The following is a 21,208-nucleotide window of genomic DNA, read 5'->3' on the forward strand; positions in this document are numbered from 1 at the left end:
CCTGGATATATAACTGATGAATTCTACTACTGCATAAACACTTGTAGGGCAGCATAAGGGTATAACAATAATCAGTTATGCTACTACCTCATAGTAATAACTAATAACAGCTTGACAGTGTTATCCTAAACGCTAAACAATCTGTCACCTTCCGTTTAGCCCATTATTCGGGCAAAACGAGTGTTTAAACGGGCAAAACAACCATTTAAACGGTCAGAATAACAAATTTAAACGGTCAGAATAACGAATTAGACGGAAACAGTGTGCCACTGTTTAGCGTTTAAACAGTGTGTAAACAGGCTAAACGACCGTTTAGGCGAACAGTGCAGCTTGAGCAACCAGAACACAAAGAAAATGCAGTTTTGTCACGGCAACATCGCATACATAAGCAATGCCACCCATCTATCACCAAACATCACCACAAGCACCTCAATCAACATAATGGCTAACAGAAAGCATCAGCGATACAAGCGATGTTACATCTGGAGAAAGTACTCAGGACGGTGGCTTAGGCAGCAACCTCTTCTTCCTCCTCATACTCCTCTTCGTCCTCAGCCGTGGCATCCTGGTACTGCTGGTACTCAGCAACCAGGTCATTCATGTTGCTCTCAGCCTCGGTGAACTCCATCTCGTCCATGCCCTCACCAGTGTACCAGTGCAAGAAGGCCTTCCTCCTGAACATGGCAGTGAACTGCTCGCTCACGCGGCGGAACATCTCCTGGATGGATGTCGAGTTGCCGATGAATGTGGATGACATCTTCAGGCCCTTGGGCGGGATGTCGCACACGCTAGACTTGACATTGTTGGGGATCCACTCCACGAAGTAGGATGAGTTCTTGTTCTGCACGTTCAGCATCTGCTCATCCACTTCCTTGGTGCTCATCTTCCCACGGAACACGGCGGATGCAGTGAGGTAGCGGCCGTGGCGAGGGTCAGCGGCACACATCATGTTCTTGGAGTCCCACATCTGCTGGGTCAGCTCTGGCACAGTGAGGGCACGGTACTGTTGCGAGCCCCTTGAGGTCAGTGGAGCGAATCCGACCATAAAGAAGTGGAGACGTGGGAAGGGGATCAGGTTGACTGCAAGCTTCCGGAGGTCAGAATTCAGCTGGCCAGGGAAGCGCAGGCAGCATGTGACACCACTCATGGTTGCAGAGATAAGGTGGTTGAGATCACCAACTGCACAACAAAGACAAGGTTAAACAACATGCCAATTAGAAAAGCAAAACACATGCACGGACACAAACAACAAGCAGATTATGACGGTGGCATACAACTTTGGCTTATATGATAATTCTATGATAATAATATGAACTAGAAGACTATCAAACATGAAGTAAAAATCAACCTCGTCCAAATATTACATGCCATACCATAGAATTTGAACAGTTCATTAGTTGAGTGGTTACATGTATAAAACAAGTAGAACAGAAATAAAAAAATGTGCACTGGAAATAAACAAGATAAGCAAGTTTGCATGCTCAGTTGACAAGTACTCCAGATGTGCTGCATTCCAGGCAAACAGAAATGAGTACAAAGTAAAATTGTAACACTCCTGTGAGTCACAGCCAATCCGATAATTAATAACAGGATATCAGCAAAATGCATGAACAGACATGTCATTGCCTCAGCAATTTGCTGAACATAAGCAAGCAAAACTTTCTACTGTGAACTAGAACATGCCACCTAAGGATCAACAACATAAGCAGATAGGACAGAAATGCAAAATGGAACTTGTAAACATTTTGAACGACATAAAGCTGAAGAGCATTCAGCACTTACAGGTTGGTGTTGCAAGCTTCAGGGTGCGGAAGCAGATGTCATACAGAGCCTCGTTGTCGAGCACCATGCACTCATCCGCGTTCTCAACAAGCTGGTGCACGGAGAGAGTGGCGTTATAGGGCTCCACCACAGTATCAGACACTTTCGGCGATGGGAAGACAGAGAATGTGAGCATCATCCGGTCCGGGTACTCCTCCCTGATCTTAGAGATGAGCAGGGTGCCCATTCCTGAGCCAGTACCTCCTCCCAGCGAGTGGCAGAGCTGGAACCCTGCAGTCAGGAGGACATGCTAGTTAATTACTAAGCCTGGTAGCAATAACTGAACAACCACTCAAGGACTACCAAGTATCCCACAAAATGGGAATGGCCAGGAATTAACCGCTCAATTCCTCGAAAATTTCATGAACTGCTTAGATCTAGGCCCTAACGTTCAGATCTACTAGCTCGGAACAAGCGCCATGCCGCGTAAACCGAAAGGAAAATGGGGGAAAGCATCAGATCCGGTGGGATATACACATACCTTGGAGGCAGTCGCAGTTCTCGGCCTCCTTGCGGACGACGTCGAGCACCGAGTCGATGAGCTCTGCGCCCTCGGTGTAGTGCCCCTTGGCCCAGTTGTTCCCGGCGCCGGACTGGCCGAAGACGAAGTTGTCGGGGCGGAAGATCTGGCCGTAGGGCCCCGAGCGCACCGAGTCCATGGTGCCGGGCTCGAGGTCCATGAGCACGGCGCGCGGGACGAACCGGCCGCCGCTGGCCTCGTTGTAGTAGACGTTGATGCGCTCGAGCTGGAGGTCGGAGTCGCCCGCGTACTTGCCGGTGTGGTCGATGCCGTGCTCGTCGCAGATCACCTCCCAGAACTTGGCCCCGATCTGGTTGCCGCACTGGCCGCCCTGGATGTGCAGGATCTCCCTCATGGCGGCGGATCGGGGGGGGCGCGGCGGCTGGGGTGGGGGAGGGGGCTAGGGTTCCGGGCTTCCGGCGAGGCGGTGGGGTTTGGGAGGTTTGGGGGAGGAGGCGGAGTGAGCGTGAAGGGGGAGGAGGGATGGGAAGAGACTTTATTGGACGCGGCGCTGTGCGGGGGGGCCAATTTGAAATCGCTCCTCCTTGGGTGGCGCATTTGCCGTTACGTCCCTGAGGAATGTAGAAATTCCCCATCGAAAGTTCGAAACTGAAATGCGGTGGCGGCCATTTTTCAATAGATATTTTCCCCATCTAAATAGATCCAGGAAAAATATTTTGAAATACGATTCTTTTTCTTCTGCTTCTGGATTTCAAACGGGATCTCGGAATAAATAATGTCTCCAGCGATGCGATCGTCATTATGGATGGTGACCGTTACATATTTTCTTGACTCTTTTGCCCTCGTGGCCTGCAAAACGGACGAACGCTCCCTGGTGGGTGTGTCGCCGACGCCCCCCGACGTGATGCGCCCGCGACCGTACGGTTGGAAAGGCGCAAAGCGCCAGCGCTCTCGATCCACATGAGCGTCGCTGGGCCTGGGCCAAAAGCGCCGGGGGCCCGGGCACGTGGCCCGCGAAAGCGGACGTGGGTAGGGTGAGCTGGCAGCTGGCGGCACGAGGATCGCCGTCGCCGCCGCCGAAGTCCGGTGAGCTATCGCCGTCGCCGAGATCTTTGCGCCTGCAAGCTAGGTAAATACCTGGATTGGATTCCAAGCAACGCTGCCAACCATTAGTGATCTGCCGCCGTTGCCAACCCCCGCCGCCGCCCCTACTCCGACGCCACCTCCGTCACCCGCGCCGGTGTCTGGACCCACCCCACGCCGTCCCTAAGCCCGGCGCTACTGCCTCCTCCCCATCACCGGCTCCTACCCCGGCGGCCGCCGTGCGCGCGCGGGTGGTAGCGCTCGGCGCCTGCGCGCGCCTGGCCGCCGCTGCGGCGGAGGCCGAGCAGATCCACGCACTCTCGTCAAGTATGGTGTCCCGCGAGCCGCCTCCGACGTCCACGCGTGCACCTTCCTGGTCCGCGCCTACGCGCGGTTCGGCCGCGTGCATGACGCGCGGAAGGTGTTCGAAGGAATGCCGGACTGGACTGGAACGTCCTGCTGGATGCGCTCCGGCCCCCCGGCGGTGGCTGGTGCCGCCGCCACGCTACTTCGAAGGGGCCTGCAACCGTCGGTCCTGTGCGCGGCTAGGCCCTCCACTCTTCCCCTCGCCGCCGGAGGCGAGCTGGTGGCTCTACCACGGGGGCGCCGCACATCCTCCACGCCACCTCCGCTCCGGTCGTCTCCCTGCACACCGTACATCCTCCGAGGATTGAGGATTGAGGTCTAGGAGAAAGCCTTTTTCCGCCTGTGCGGGCCGATGACGATGACGTCCTCGGGACGCCGTCTTTCTTCTTAAAGGCGTCATCAAAGGACCTCCTCTTCCTTGCGCCATTGCCGGTGACGATCGTTGCTCCATTGCCGTCTTCCACAAGTGTCCGATGTTGGTGCCTCTACTTCGTCGACGCTCTCCTTGCTGTTGGAGATACCATATCAAATGCCGGGCGTCGCCATTACCGGCCCTCCCTCCTTTGGGGCTTCCTCCCCCCGAAGGGCGTTGGATGGCGGTATGCGGCGTTCGGATGTGCCCCCACTGATATTACCATCAACTCAAAGGGAGGTCGTCGTTTCCTGTGACGTCTTGGTCAGGCTGCTCCTCCCCACCCTTAGCCCCCATTCTGTTGGCAAGCCCTCCCAGTTCGTTGGAGGGTGGTCACAGGGCGGCGTAGCCGCGACGGGTGTGGTGGTGGCACTTTGGCTATGGTGAACCTGGCAAGTAAGTATCTCGGCAGTGGCTCCCTCGGAAGACCACCACTCCCCCCTTCGTGTCTGCAACCATTTTACAAGCCTGTTGGTGTTCCTTTTGGATTTTGCTGTTGCTCCACAAGTACCAGATGCTGGCGCCTCTACTTAGTCGGTGCTCTCCTTGTTGACGGGATATTAAAATCAAATGCCGGTCGTCACCTCTGCCGGCCTTCCCTCCTTTGGGGCTTCCTCCCCTCGAAGGGCGTTGGATGGCGGTATGCAGTGTCTGGATGTGCCTCATTTGGTAGTACCGTCAGCTTGAAGGGAGGTCGTCGTTTCCGGTGACATTTTGGTCAGGATGTCCCGCTTACCCTTATTAGCCCCCATTCGGTCGGTAAACCCTCCCAAATCGTTGGAGGGTAACCACAGAGCGGCGTAGCTGCGAGGGGTGTTGTGGTGGCGCTTTGGCTACGGTGAACCTGGTAAGCAAGTTGTTCGGCGCTGGTTTTATGGACGTTTGGTAGAATATATTTGGTATACTCTTGAGCTGTATTAGAATTGTGATGTTTCCATGTAACCTCTCCTGTATTTTCTCTCTTTTCGGCCTAGCTGACTTCACATTGTTCTCCATCGGTTTGCCGAGATAATCTTTGTAAGCGTCATTGTAAGGGCTCCATCTCGTAGCTCTTTCAATTAATGAAATAGCCCCCCCCCCTCCCCGAATTTGTTCGGAAAAAAAAGTGATCAAGATCATCCGTACGATCCAGCGGTCAAGCGGTGGCACTGTAGCCACGTCTCGCTGACTGCTCCCGGTTTAATTGTGGTGTGGTGACAGATCGACTGGCTGGCGGCGAATTGAAGGTTCGCCCGGCATTGAAGGGGCTCTTCAACGTCGATGGAACGGGACGAGAGAAAAAAAAAGTCTAGTCAAAAAGAAACGCGCTGATCCAGTAACTCGGCGGTTTCGGTTGATCGCCGGTTGATGGCAGGCAATTGACTAGCCAATTCAGTTTCGTTTATTTCTGCAGACGCAGCATGCCGTGCGCAATCGTGTGTATATATATAGCACGGCTCGATCAGTCGCAGGGCACTGATCAGTGGAAGGTGAGCGGCGTCAGCAAATTGATCTCGCCGGCCATCTCGAGTTCTCGACCTGCGTCTCGTCGACGCCGAGCTCGATCGTACCGGAGCTGGCTAATGGCCCGCGGGGTTCTTGCCGCCGCGCTGGTGCTCTGCGCGGCCGTCGCGGTGGCGCACGGCGCCCGCGTCCTCGAGGACCAGCAGCCAGACGGCGCCGGGTTCGGCGAGGGCCCTGCCCCGGCCCAGCTGGCGCTGGAACTGGAAGCCGACTCGCCGTCGGGGCTCGAGCTCGATCCGCCGCCTGCGGTTCCCGGCGGCGGCGGCCGGGTGCGGGTGGGAGGCATCAGCGCGATCGCCGACATCCTGTGGTTCGTGCTCAGGTGGGCGAACGAGGCCGGGCCCGCCGCCGGCGACAGGCGGAAGGACTACTGAGGGGCTGTTTGGGACTGCGTGGGCGATAAGCGCGAGACGAATAAGCATAAGCGGCCGCGAGCTCGCTTCTGCGATTTTTGGCCGCCCAGTTCAAATCCCGCGTTTTGCCTTCGCACGCGGCCAGCGGACGCGTGTCTGCCGCGAGGCGTTCGGCGGGCTTTTTTCGCTTTTCTTGTTCATACGCGACGCCATCGCGGTCCCAAACAAGACCTGAACTTGATCGACTAGTAGATGAGCAACTGGTGGTGGTGACTGACGAGACCTAATAAACGCTCGCGTTTCATTGTCTTGACCTTTTTTTTATTTACTTCTGAGCTCTGATGGTTAATAATTAATAAAGCTTGTGAGTAGTTTTCAGTAGCAATGCAAGAGCTGCTCAATCTGCCTAAGATCCATTTCATTTCCTTTTTGTCCTTATATTAAGTTACAAATTAAATTGAGAAGTCTCATTTCAACACAGGCGAGAAATGGAGAGATCTCGTTGGTTGCTCAAGCACGTATTAAATTTTGCTTTACAGCTTTATTTTTACAGTGATGGGTTGTGTGCCCGTCAACACTGAATCGCCTGTGGCGTCCGTCGAGTCGTCGACAGTCAAGATCACGAGGCGTTCCCGCAACCGTGTGAGACTGCGAGAGGAATTGCTCGTTGCTGTCTTTTTTTTTAAAAAAAAAAAAACTCATCAGATCCTTGCTCTTGGCTTAATTTATACCGGTGTTGTGGCTTTGGACTTCCTATTGAAAATCCGGGTGTTACGTTCCTCTACTTCCGTGGACACCGTGTGTCGGTGTCGTTAGTGTGGGCGTGTGGCCAGAGAGCGTTCTGCTTTGGTTCTTTTCGCCAAGTTCACATACCAGGCTACCAGATCATCCACTGAGAGTGCACGAAGTGAGACTAGACACTTGGGCGACAGAAGCAGTTGTTGTTTGGCCACCCGCGTAGAAGCAAACAGTGCTCTGTCAGCACCCAAGAATCCTATGAAGTTCGTCGTAAGGGAACATACACGATTTTATCCGAAAATTTTATTCTCACATCAGTCTCAATATACATATATATAAATCTCCTTTTTTTTTCCACGCCGTGCTGTTGCTGTGCTCCAGCTACATTATTTTCGATCTGATCGCCACTCTCAACCCAGCTGTCGGTTCTTCCGATGCCCGGCCGCCGTCTTCGGGCAGTATCGCGGGCCCAGCACGCCGTGCGCCGGTGAGGAACCCGCTCGCGGAGGCGGCCGTCGCCGCCGGCCGCAGCAGCTGGCTCGGCGCGGCCGCGTCGGGGAACGTGTCGGCGACATCGATGGCCCCGGCGTCGTCCGGGCTTGACGGGGCGGGGCTCTCGGATACCAGGAACGCCGGCCACCCGATCCTACCACCACCAGAAAGCTCCTCCGTGGAATGGGATGCGGTGGCCGGCGCTGGGAACGCCGCCGCCATCAGGATGGCGACGAGGACGGCGGCCGTGGCCGCGGCGCTCCTCCCGGCACTGGCCATCACCGGACGTTTGATCGCCGTTGATCCTGTACAAGAAGTAGTGCAGGAGTGCGTGGCTCCGCGGATCGATGCAGCTGCGGACGAACCTGGAGGAACTTGCGGTGAATAATTCCATTGACAAACAATCGATATTTATAGGAGGAAATGATTAATTAACGCTTGTTTGCGTTCACGCCGTCATTATGATGTTCACCTTTGAGCGGATTAACTGACAGAAGGGGTTACTGACTTTGCTCAAGGGTTCAGAAGGAGGATCATTTCTTTCTCTCTTTTTTATAACTTTTTTTAGGGGGCTCGCTTTTTATAATTGCCGTTTGTCATGCTGGTTGGCTGAAATGGCGGCTGGCCCATCTGACTACTCAAGCGGGCCGAATGAATGTTAGGCCTGCCGTGGTACCCTGAAGGCCTGAACAATAATAAGCCTGGCCCAACGCTGTGTTTTTTTTAATAATCCCAACGCTGTGTTGACACGAAGTAAGATGGAGTTTTTTTTTCAAAAAAAAAAAAACAGTACTTGGAACTAACCAACATGGAACTAAAAAAAAAGGAATTTCCTCCTCTTTCATCGCCTTATAATTTGATTATCTGCTAGGGCAAATAAATTGCTGTCGTCTTATAGAAGGTCTCATGAACTGGCACATATTTTGTTTTCTAAAAAACTAATTAACACATGTTTTGATGATTTAGCAATACACAATGGGTCGTAAATTTTGTTGCCACGTAGTTAGGACGCATCCCTTAATTTGTGGATTAAAAAACATTACGATTTTTCTACAACAGCACCACGTACGGTAGTATCAATCTAAATTTTTAGGTCACGAAGTGGTTGCTTCACAGAACAAACTTCAGGTGTTAGGTGCCATGGAACTCCTGTGTTTTTCTTACCTCATATATTCGACATTCTAATAGCAGAATTGTAGAAACATTGGCATGTATAGCTTTGAGGCACCAAAAGTTAGCTGTTAGAGAGCTCTAAATCAGTAAATCACCACAGTGGGTTCAAATGTTTTGTTTCTTGAATGAAGTTCAAATTGAAAGTTGCTATGTCGGCGGATGGTTAACTATATATGTGCGCAGCCTGTATATCAGGGTTTTAGTTACAAAATTCACCTCCCTTAAAAGTCCGTGTCTTGGGTAAATTTGGAGCATGTAAAAGAGACGTGCGTACATACACGTGCGCTTGTGAGAGTTTTTTACTGTGTTCCAACTTGCAAGAGTGGGTGTAAACAAAGGTGAATGGTTAGTGAACGCTTGTCCTGGCGGTGGAGTATAGTTTCAGGCGCTGATCATGCCGTCATTGTAGCATTCACGATTAACTAACTGAATAACTGATAGTTATTTAGTGACTAGTGACTTTGCTGAAGGAGGATTGAAAAGGAGTCGTCTTTCCAGTTTTTGAACTGCATTTTGTCATGTCAGTGGGCTGAGATGAGATGGGTGTGGCCCAATATACCAGCATAAAGAAAGAAGCCGATTGAATATGGGCCGGAAGAAAGATTTTTGTAGGCCGTCTATATTGAATAAAATGCCTGGGCCACCGTTACGTGTGGGACAGCGAGAAAGAGATGGAGCTAAAAAAAAACATGTCATTCACACAGCGTTTTTTTTATTTTTCAATTTCGTTTTTTACAAAAATATATTTTTGTTTTTGAAATTTACGGGAATATACCCCGGTCGCCCCGCTGCCGGGCGGCAGGGGCTTTTCTGCAAAAAGTTTCACGAAAAATTTGCACACAGACCCCTGGAGGACCGGTCGACCGGCAGCGGGGCGGCCGGCCCCCAGGCCGCCCGGCTGCGGGGCGACTGCCTCCCCCTCCACTATATAAGGGTTTGGCTGCCACCCCACCCCTCATTTGCCTCACTAAAAATCCAAAAAAAAAAGAAAAGAGAGGAGGGAGGGAGATGAGGGGTGAGGGAGAGAGGAGAAGCGGCGAAGTCTTGCCGGATTTTCCAGCCGGCGACTGCAGGTAACCAAAATTTTTTACACTTTACAAATAGATTATGTTGTAATTATTTTTGTTGACACAGTAGATTAGCAATCATTTTAATTATTGTCAGGAATGATTAGTGGTACATTAAGGATTTTAATTAAAGATTTAGTGGTACTATAGTGGTTAAGGTAAAAATATAGTTTTCAAGTTTAGATGTAGTTACTTGTAGTGGTACTATAGTGGTTAAGGTAAAAATATAGTTACTTGTAGTGATTAGAACTGATACAGTACATTATCAATCTGATTAATTAATGTTAGTAGTGATTAGTATTAGATTAAGGATTTAGGTACGGTTATGTATGGATATGTATTTGAACCAGATGATAGCATGTAACAATATAATTTTATTATGTATGTATATGTAGTTGAACCAGATGGTAGCATGTAACAATATAATTTTATTATGTATGTGTATGTAGTTGAACCAGATGGTAGCATGTAACAATATAATTTTATTATGTATGGACATATAGTGTTGTACGATGGTACTATTTAATTTAGATGTGTGTGATTGTATTGCATTGTTTTGATCTTACGTGGTGGGTATGGCCGGGGTTACTCCTGCGTTGCTGGACCCAACAATAGACTCGGGTCACCGGTCCTTCCTTGCTGTGGTTCAGCACCAACAACTCAACGTGCTACGTCCACGTCCACATGTAGAGTTGGTTCCTGTAGACCCACGATGGGTGCCCAGGTGATATGTCGTCTATTTTCTGTTTTTATCCGTTATACATTTCGTTATATAATGTACTAATGTTTGTGCACTATATGATGCAGGCTGAGCGAGGTAGGTCTTCTCACTGTGGCTCGTCTTGCTGAGAGTGCCTTGGTGAAGCTAGACAGGTCTCTACTTTCAGCTCTCGTTGACAGATGGAGACTTGAGACACACACGTTCCACCTCCCTTGTGGGGAGATGGCACCGACTCTGCATGATGTTGCGATGCTGCTTGGTCTTCCTATCACCGGAGACGCTGTCGGGCCCCGCGTGGTACCTTCTACGTGGCTGGAGGATCTTGAGCAACGTTTTGCAGGTGTTGCCACCACGATTGATCCTGAAGATTTCAATGAGCACCCATAGTCGAAAGGCCCTTCCAAGTCATGGCTCCTACAGTTTCAGGTACAACTTCCTACAAAACGATGTGTTGATGTATTTTATGGTTTTGAAATACCTCATGTGTTTCTTATTCTCAATGTTCGTACTTCATTGCAGCCGGATCTGTTGGTAGCCGATGCTGATGAGTACATCGTGACTAGATCACTCGAGGCATACCTGCTGTGGTTGTTTGGGTACATCATGTTCAATAACTCACACGGCCACTGTGTGGATAGGGTGCTTGTGCCCTACGCACAGGAGATCGCCGATGCAGATGAGGATGCCATACCCTTATATAGTTGGGGTTCAGCGGTTCTTGCATGCACATATCGTGGACTCTGCAAGGCATCACGTCAGAATGATAGGAATGTTATCCTAACGGGGTGCCCAATTCTGCTACAGCTTTGGTCTTACGAGAGGATTGCTATCGGTCGTCCCATGATTGACCAGTCACCATACAAGCCGGATATGTACGGTGACACGGAGGACGACAGGGCCACCATGGGGACTCTCTGATACTCTTGACAGGTATGGACCCGATAAAAATTTGTATTCAATGCATATTAAGGTCATACATTGTTCCCTCAATACCTTCTTTATGGACACATACTTTTTATTTTTGTAGAAAATATGGGCACATGTACAGATCCGGCGGTCTTATCCTGAGTTTGTTGCGGAATTTAATCGATTGACCCCAAAAGATGTTGTGTGGGAGCCATACATTTCTTCGGCTATAGCCACACGTGCACCGATTGGGATATCTTAGGTGTGCACACAGGACCAGAGCCTATGGATGACTACTGTAACTTTGGTGTACGTTGCAGTTCAGGACCACTGCCCGGATAGAGTCATGAGGCAGTTTGGTCAACGCCAGTCTTTCCCTGTGTCTTCAGCATTGGATCGTGTTCAGCGCCACGATCATAGGTAACAAAAATGTATAAGCCCCCATGTACTAATAACGTGTAACTAATTTCTATTTAACATGCAGTTTATCAAGGGCTGGACATCCTTTCTCAACAATGTGGATCACTAGATTACAACCGTGGGGTGGCTGCGTGGGATGATGCAGACGAGCAGTTGGCTGAGGATACCGGTCCACACACTGAGGCTTCGTTTCGGGCGTACCTGACCTGGTATGAACCAAAGACTCGTTGCGGTTTGACGTATGCTGACATGCATCCACAGTCGCATGTTGCGACTTCGCAGGATGGCTATGCACGACACAGGGATGAGGCACTAGCTGGGGCGGTGAGTAAATGTTGACGACATTTTCGATCTTTTAAGATTTGTGTACTAAGTTTTTTTGGTTGCAGTTCGAAATGTGTAGTTGCTTGAATTAGATTGCTCACTGAATATAATGAGGATTCATGGCGGGTCTACGATGAGCATGTCGGCGCAACTCGAGGCCTGGATCACTCAACGTGATAGAGCCCGAGGCATCCTTCAGGCCTTTGGTACGCGGACGGAGTACGAAGATTTCTACGGATCGTCGCAAGCGTCGACGTCGGTTCCTTGTGGTCCCGCATGGCAGCAGTCTCCCCCATACCACCGACAGTACGAAGGTATGGTGTGATATTTACCGATCCGTATGTTTGTAGGCAGTATTTAAATACGACTCCACACATGATACGGGTACCCCGATTCTCAGCCCTATGGAGGGCTAGGTCCTCGCAAGGGGCTCCATTTCAAGTATGGGTGGGCGTTCGGGTTACCCGAAAAATCCGGGTAGTATTTTTCGGGTTTTTAAAAGTTCGGGTTTAGAAAATTAAAACCCGAAAACTACCCTAAAAAAGCAAAACCCGACGATTCGGGTACCTGCAATTTCGGGTTCGGGTTCAGGTAATCCCAAATTACCCGAGATTACAGAAAATGTCACCGGCGTCCAGTTTCTAGAATGAGGTTTTGGAGGAAAAAAAATCACCAAATACAATAAGAAGGAATCCAAAATCAATCACCAAGACATCATCATTGTTCCTTTTCCGTCTAGCCAGACAAAGATTTAAATTCCATTCATATAAAAATATCCCAAATCAATCACCGTCGACGTGTGGTAGCGAATTAGCAAAGGCAAGAGGCTGATGCAGATCTTCATGAGGTGCAAGCTGCTAGCCTGATACAACTTGACACTGCTATCCTGAGAAGCTCCCTTGCCCCCCGCACACTTGCACCTGATTGCAGCGCCGCACCAAAAGTAAAGAAGGAACAGAGTCAGAGGTGAGCACAACAACAATGAGTAGTGAGATGAATAACTTCCTCTTCCTAGAAGCTAGAGAAGGCACCGACAAAGAAGCTTGCACCCATCAGCAGGCTCTGCATCTATGAAAAAAGCTTTGGCTGGTTATAAAGAGCTATCAGATATCTCTTGTATTTAAAAAGTCAATATTTAATATTTGAAAAAAATCATATATCAGATTTATAGTTTCTTTAGTTAATTAGCATGTGTTACATAAGGATTAGCACCAAAAGTGACACAAGCAGGGAGGAAGCTAAGTGAACAGCAGCTATAGCTATACGAACATGAGCATATACTAGAACATCACTTTATTTGTTTGCTACTGCTGCCATCGACCAAAAAGAAGAACGACAAGCAAGTAGAGCTGAAAATAAGTTATTTACCTTGCTGCTTACTGCTGCGCTAGCTGTTGAACTAAATCAAAGGCAGCTTGCTACATGTTATTACACTTAACGCCAACAGATCGAGCACCCTGGACATTCGACTAAGAGATCAAGACCTACACTAACAGATCAAGCACGAACAGGGCAAGGCATATCAGGTCAAGCATGAACAAATAAAGGACAAAAAACAAACTCAGCTATTGATTTCAAGTAGTAAATAAATTGCAAGGTTTCATCTTAGTAGTTCTACAGTTCTACACATAAATAAGATAATTGGACAATGGAACTGCAGTTCTACACATAAATAAGATAATTGGACATTCATTTTGGTTTTCGTCCTGCACCCAATTCAATAACAGAACGCATCAACTCAAATCCACATTGAATGGAAGCTCTCAACGCGATGCATCAACTAGAACCCAAATCAAATCATAGGTATCTATGGAGAGATCGCAGGACGGAATGGGATTCACCTGAACCGCACCGAGTAACCCAAATCGAAGAAAGGCAGCAACTGTCAGCAGGGTGAACGAAGCCGCCGCAGATCTAGACAGCTGACGGCCACCACCAGTAGGATTCGCAGGTCCACAACGTGGAGACTCCACTGGAGGACGCGTGCAGCCGCACCTCCGCCCGCTGTGATGGCTGGGGATGTGACTGCCGTTAGGGGATCTGGCCGCCCGCCAGGAGGTGTCTGTGGGGAGGGAGGCATCGCGGCGACTATGAAGGAGGTGGAGGGAGGCATCGGGGAGGGGAGAGATGAGCGGCGCACGAATCTGAATCTAAGGGGAAAGGGGCATCCTGGCCCCAGTCTCGCACCCAGCTGTCCCTGCTCCCTCCTCGCGGCACCCCACCTCACCTCATCCCGGCTCCGATGGGGAACGACGACGCCTCGCCTCACCCCAGTCCCGGCTCCGATAGGGAGGCCACCGCAGCACGTCCTTTCCATCAGGCCAGGGGACATGAGCGCCTCACCATCGCCGCTGGACCCCCGCCGATGCGCTCTGCCTCCCCACGGAGAGGGAGCGAGCAAGCAGGTGTAGGTGGAGTCGTGGAGGCGGCCGGGGTGAGTAGTGTGCGGGAGGGCGAGGAGCAAAAGTTAGGGTTAGGTTTAGGATAGGGGTGGAGACGCAGATTATATACAATTGCAACGCGATCGGAGCCATCAGATCATGATGGACGGCTGAAAATAGCTGGGCCGTTGGGCCAAAATGGGCCTTGTTTTATTTCTTTTGTCCTTAACATTTTTTCTTTTCTTTTTCATTTTACTGCATCATTGTGAAGTAACACACAAATATAATTACCATATATACCGAAATACATTTTTTTATATATGATTTTCAACATATAAGTTCTATTGTAGAAGTTTCAAAAAAATCTAAGTAATTTATTATTTTATCAGTTTAAACGAATTTCTGTAGATTATTCAAAGTAATTGTAATTTGAATTACATGTGTCTCAAATAGTATTTTAAAAATTAAAAAAATGTTATAAGAATATATGTTTCATTTTGGCTCATATCCTGAAAATAGATGAGAAATCCAAATGTTTGCTAGTGATAATTCAAACTTCTACATGCAACTTTATTATGAAATAATCATAATTATAACGAAAACTTCTCCAAATATTTTGCAAATTGCCATATGGTCATTTTATTGGTGTATAATCTTGACATCAAAGTTTCATAAACTTTTAAAAAAGTTGGTGTATACATTGTTCATAAAATGGATGGATCTCTCATATTGTTTCATACAACTCAAGTCAAACTTTGAGATTCGAATACCTCCCAATATTTTTGAACTCTTGTGAACTTAAAATTTGGACACGGCCTTATGTTTAGTATAACATTAGAAAATATAAAGTTATATTACAATTTGTTCATAAAAAACATGTGTTTCTATTATCTACTAAAGTGCAAGGAAATAAGCTATTTAAAAGTGATCCAAGAAATGATGATTAATATCAAAACAAATGCCATGGAATGAAAGATATTGTTTTTAGAAAAATTTAGGAAAAAATCATCAAATTTGGAGTCTCAATGACGAAGAAATACAAGTTACAAGTTTTAATTTCAGATTAAAAAAGAGAAAGCTAGCTCTTTTGTGTTCTTCATTTGGACCATGCATGTCGGGTCCACGCGGGTGGGATAGCTCTTCGTTTGCGGGAGCAGGGGAGGTGCGGCAAGGGCGGGTGGGGTCCACACGGGCGGGATACAAGGGGGAGGCGCGTGATTCATGCTCCAGGACCCGGCGGCGGCGTCCTTTTTTTTTTAGACCGGCGGCGTCCTCTGCAACGGGGAAGAAGGAAGGCTGGGAGAAGGGGCGCCGACAGGTGGGACCAGATCGTCAGCGGCTGGAGGCGTTGGCGCACTGGCGATTTGCGCCTTCGGCGTCAGCAGGTAAGGGAGGTGGGGTGCTGGGCTTCGAGGCTGACTGGGCTTTAGGCCCATGTGGAGATCGCAGGGAAGGAAATGGGCCGCGAGCAGCCCAGCTCCGCTGATTGTTTGGGCCAAGCGAAAAAGACCAAGGTGAGGAAGAAGAATAGGTGGTTTAGGCCCGGAACAGACTAAAAGGTTTAGAATCTTTTGAACAAGGTTTTGAACTCAAAAAATATTCGGACTCCATTCTAATTCATTTACTATTTTTAATAGTTTAAATCATTTTTTGCGGGTTTAATGAAATTATTTAGAATTTGAACTATATTTATCGTGTAGTAATTATACATGCTGCTAGAACTAGATCGCATCTTGTGTTTAATTGTTTATGAAATATGCCTCAAACTAAAATTTGGTAATAGAATAATACACATATTTTCAACATGATTTGAATGTAATTAAACTTAAATAACGAATAATGGCACAACCAATGAGGCGGCCTGGTGGGTAGTTGCGGTCGACTCAAATCCACAGTGCCTATATGAAAATGATGAATGTCAAAACATATACTAGTTAAAATAACTATGACGATTTCTGTGACATTAATGCTGAAATGTCATTATTTTGTGGGCTCGATTATGACGGATTCAATTAAACGTCACTAAGTTTTGGGCCAAGGGCCCATACCTTCAAATCCATGACAAAAAATTGAAAATCGTCATGGATTATGTGCGATTGTGACGCCTTTTTAAAACGTCATGAAATTTTCGTTATAGATCACCACATTTCTTGTAGTGTACCGGAGTTTGCTACCCGAAATAGTGTTCGGGGATTTCGGGCTCGGGTTTTTCGGGTTCGGGTTCGGAGTTCGGGTTTCGGGTAATATGCCCAGCCTTAATTTCAAGGAACCCAGTTTACCTCTATGACACCAGCTGCAGGGATTTTAGGTAAATATGTGGTGCATAATTTTATTTGATTATGTTTTATGGTCGAAGGCTCATACGTTATTATTTACGCTCAGGATCACAACAGTTCACCGGAGCGGGGCCTTCTTCGTATCACCCTATGCCGCCACCAGGAGAATATGAAGGAGCTTCTTCCTATCCACCACCACCACCACCACCAACACAGGGTACGTACAATAATTTGTACGGAATTGCATTCACCTATTGAACGTTGGTTAAAATTTTTTTTGGTGATCTGTAGGGCGGTCTCAAGACAACGACGAGGCCAACTTCGATGACTTTACACGGTTGTTTGCTACGCCTGCCCAGAACGATGATCCCAGCTTGCATACACCTGTGGCTCTGTTACGCCGTCCTGCCAAAGACGTGAGGCCACCGGACCATCATAGCTACCCTACCGATCACGTACACGCACAACGTAAGAGAGGTCGGCATGGCAGGAGTGGTTAGTTGTTGCCATCTGTCGTCTTGGTTTTCATATTCCGTACTCAAACTTCGTCTATGCTACCTTGCAATGCAAGCACACTTTTGCAGTACTAATGAACTGTTAGACCATGATATGGTGTATAAATAGTGTTACGACGAAAAAAGTATTTTTTCGTGAAATTTTTGAACCAAATGAGGGGCAGCCCAAATGAGGGGGCAGCCCTTTTAGAAGGGAATGGGAGGTGGTCGTCCCGCAGCCGGGCGGCCAGATCCAGCCGCCCCGCTGCCGGGCGACCGGTCCTCCAGGGGCCCGGGCGCAAATTTTTCGCGAAACTTTTTGCAGAAAGGCCGGGGTATATTCCTGTAAATTTCGAAAACAAAAATATATTTTTGTAAAAAACGAAATTGAAAAATAAAAAAAATAAAAAAGTGCCATTCACACAAACCAACTACGAATTTTCCCTAAAAAAAACTAGTACGAATATTTAAAAAAAGTTGAACCACATGCTAGTATGTAGCCATATGGTTAACACTGTCAGTGCATAGCCAGTCTATCAGAGTTTTAATTGTAGACTAGATTGACATTAGAGGTGAACGTGGGTGGTTGAATTGGTGTGTTAGTTTTCCGTGTTTTCTACTCTCTCTTTTTGCGAGTTGTGTTTTCTACTCCTCCTATGTTCCAATTGGGCATAAACAAACGCGACGGCTACGGAAACTTTCTGTCCTTTCTCATGTGCATGCATGCGATTGAATACATTATCTTTCATTGCCACTGTTGGAAAAATCCAACGCCATCTCGTAACTTAAGTCTTGAGAGCCCAAGCTAGATGACTCATCAGCAGGCATCCCTGTCTCATGGTTTGCAGCAGAAGTGGGAAGGTCATGTTTAGTTGCAAAATTTAAAATTCCAAATCTATCATATCAAATGAGAATCTTACATGCATGAAGTACTAAATCTAGATGAAACAAAAAATTAATTACATAGTTTGCTTGTAAATTTCGAGACGAATAATTAGGCTCATTAGATTTGTCTCCTTTATTTATCCTTGCACTTTCATCATATCTTCATTACTTATTAAGTACTACGTGATATACAAAAACATTGTTTATTAGATTGAACTTGGGCTTTTATATGGACTATGCAATTTATGTATTGTAAACTTATATTATGGTCTATGGATTGTAACTATGTACTTAAGTTATTGTGATAAATTTAGTTTTCATGCATTTTATTTGTGATTTCATGTGACAATATGCTTTTGTTATGAATAATTTGTGTGTAATATATTTAATATGCATTGTACATTGCAATATACAATAGATACAAAAAATATTCTATCAAATTATTTAATTCTTCATATGTTTGGAGCATTTGTAGTAAAAAAATGGCATTTTCCACCGGAAAGTCCGCCGGAATTTCCGGAATTCTGTTTTTTAAATTTGAATTCACCTTGCGTTCGGAAAATACGATTTTCGGCAGAATTTCATCCGGAATTCCGTTTCCAGTGATCGCCGGGATTTGTAAAAAAAAAACGAAACGGTGAACCCTGGGCCGCACGGCGGCCACCCGGCTCCCCCGTTTCTTTTTTAGACTCCGCGGAGATCTGCCTCCATGATTCGAGACATGACCCCGGCTAGCTAGTATATCTTCCCCGGCCAACCTAACCCCTCCACCACGGCGATCTCCGTCACCGCTCGTCTGACGGTCGCGTAAGCAGACGCCGCGGCATGTGTGCGCATATCTATCTGGACCTGCACCTGAAAGTTTGGCACTAGGGTTATCTTGTTTAATTCTAGGGTTCATCGAGCTGGCTCTCTCCGATTGCTGAGGCGGATTAGGCTGAGTCAGATGAGTGATGGTCTGACGGACCATCGCAGGCACCAATCATTGGAGCTGATCGTTGAACAGTCGATCAGATAACAATGTGTTTGGTCGATCGATCCCGATCCTTCGCTTTCCTGATCCAACCGGCAACGGCTGAGAAAGAAAGACAAATCGCACGTGCCTTTCGTCGTAAAGGTAGAGGACCCCAGCGAGGCTGCCTGCCAACAGTAGCAAACATTGCGTAGCAGATCGCTCACCGTTCAGACGACCAGATCGACTGATTGCCGACCACGAAAATGGCTTCCTCACAACGCAGACGTATCTAGATCGATCGCAGATGATGAAGAAGGTTACCGTCAGCCGTCGCGCTCGCGTGGGCAGGCAGAGCCCCAGGGCAACCCAACCCATCGATCCGGGTCGCCGCCGCCACGATACCGAGCACCCGTACGTGCCGAGCCCGAGCAGTCACTGTCCGGCCGCCCGCCCGCCCCCCACACGAGCTTCCAGAGGATGCGGCGGCAGCTTGGCCGGGCAACTTGCAGCTGCTGGTACTATTGGAACGAAAAACACACTCGCTGCATTATTCATGGACGCCCAACTTGCGAGCTTGTTCGCTGCGCCTGGGCCTCTCTGGCAAACTTGCTTTTCTCCCAAAAGAACAAAGACTTTTTTTTTGTTATTTGGTTTTGCATGTGAAACTAGCTCGAGATATCTTTTTGCAGGCTATGATAGTGATGACTGGAGATAAGATGTGTGATGGCCGAAGGTGGCAAAGCAAGTGGAAATTGAGAGGCTGACCATACAACAAGACAAGCTGTATACGTGGGCATTATACCGGGAAAAAAATGCGACGACGTATTTAAGCTCGAAAGTGTTGGGAATTGTGGGCTATTCGGTGTACCCTCTATTCCTCTGTCTTTTCCGTGGTGCCGCTCGCAATGCATATTAAGGCTAGAGGGTAGGGAACTAATTATAGACTCCACTTATATATATATATATATATATATATATATATATATATATATATATATATATATATATATATATATTGCACATGTTTTCCGGAAAACCATGTGACTCCTGAATCATGTCACCAACCACGATCAGACATGCCAGCTTTACGAGTCTAAAATATAATAGTCCCAAGCACACATGTGTGAGTCATGTGTCATGATCAGTTGTATATATGAGATCAATTTCAAACTGATCATGTGGGCTAACAGTCTGCAGAGCCGATCCTGCAAACAAACCCAGCATTTCCATCGTGCTGTACCCGGGTCAAACATGTACGTACATAATAAATATTCCAGTAGAGTCGATCTCAATTAATTCGTCTATTGTATTCCAACACAAATGTTCTCGGCGTCTCGAGTATAAATTCCACGAGTTAAATTCCACATCAATAATTCCCCATCACACACATCAATAAATAATTCCACATTGAGGTAGATAATAACCATAATATATATGAATAAATGTTGAAAGCCACATATAAGAAAATCCAACAGAAAGGCCAAGTAAGTGCCACGTTTAGCTTACTGTATATGTAAAGATACATACGGCCACTAATTATTTTTCCGATTCCAGGCTCGTTGATGTAGACAAGGACTAGACATGGAGCACAAGAAAATTAAACAATTTGGCGTCCACAATAAAGACAAATATATGTATATTGTGCGTTCCAACTGAGCAGAGCGTTGTGATGACATGTATAGCGACTGTTGATGGTACTATCGTTTTAAGTCACCGGCTAAGGTGTTTAGGCGTTTGACGAGCTATAGCCAGCCGATATTTAGCGATCTATAACCGGCTTCAGCGGGATAAATACCGCACGGGCTGCCCTTCCTATCAGCCGTATGTAGCCAGCTATTTCGACACAGGCTGTGTTTAGATGGAGGGAAAAGGGATGCGAAAAGTCACATCGGACACTGTAGCACAATGTAGTATTTTTCGTTTGTTTGTGGTAAATATTATCTTACCATGACCTAACTAGGCTCAAAAGATTCGTCTCGCAACGTACATCAAAACTATGCAATTAGTTTTTTTATTTATCTACATTTAGTACTCCATGCATGGGTCATTTGTTATATTTAATGTTTCGATGTGATAGAGATGTGATAGAAAATTTGGTTTGGGGGGGGGGGGGGTTTGGGGCATCTAAACACACCCACACAAGATAACTGAAGACAACAGTCAACAGTCTTGTTTATCCTGCAAGCAAAAATGGGAGGGCTGCAAAAGGAACCGTAATGAGAATTGGACAGCTAGAGGTAATGCCAGCTTACAGGCCCTGCAGAGACCCAGAGAAAATTAGCAGGAAAGCTTCCCAACCCGTAAACGCAAAAACGCAAAATTTTACGAAAGAATTTTGCTAATTTGAAGTACTAAAT

The 21,208-nt window shown here is 47.4% G+C and overlaps 1 protein-coding gene across 1 annotated transcript; it reads right to left on the reverse strand.

Annotated features, from left to right (window-relative positions):
• Positions 1-241: 241 nt before the first annotated feature.
• LOC120704194 (tubulin beta-1 chain-like) lies at positions 242-2,837 on the reverse strand. Its single transcript, XM_039988504.1, has 3 exons — positions 2,303-2,837; positions 1,783-2,052; positions 242-1,179 (listed from the first exon to the last, which is right to left on the reverse strand). Exons 1-3 carry the CDS (start codon positions 2,694-2,696, stop codon positions 509-511), a joined length of 1,335 nt encoding a protein of 444 aa, XP_039844438.1. The 5' UTR covers positions 2,697-2,837; the 3' UTR covers positions 242-508.
• Between the last annotated feature and the right edge of the window lie 18,371 nt (positions 2,838-21,208).

This window comes from Panicum virgatum, chromosome 4K, assembly GCF_016808335.1.
Source record: "Panicum virgatum strain AP13 chromosome 4K, P.virgatum_v5, whole genome shotgun sequence".
NCBI classification, from domain to species: domain Eukaryota; kingdom Viridiplantae; phylum Streptophyta; class Magnoliopsida; order Poales; family Poaceae; genus Panicum; species Panicum virgatum.

Bases quoted from the DNA above. Each gene is read 5' to 3' on its own strand.
- LOC120704194 (XM_039988504.1), bottom strand. From the start codon at position 2,696: ATGAGGGAGATCCTGCACATCCAGGGCGGCCAGTGCGGCAACCAGATC. The intron at 2,053-2,302 runs GTATGTGTATAT...TCCTGACTGCAG, and splicing joins GAACTGCGACTGCCTCCAAG to GGTTCCAGCTCTGCCACTCG. The intron at 1,180-1,782 runs GTAAGTGCTGAA...TTTGTTGTGCAG, and splicing joins GAAGCTTGCAACACCAACCT to TTGGTGATCTCAACCACCTT.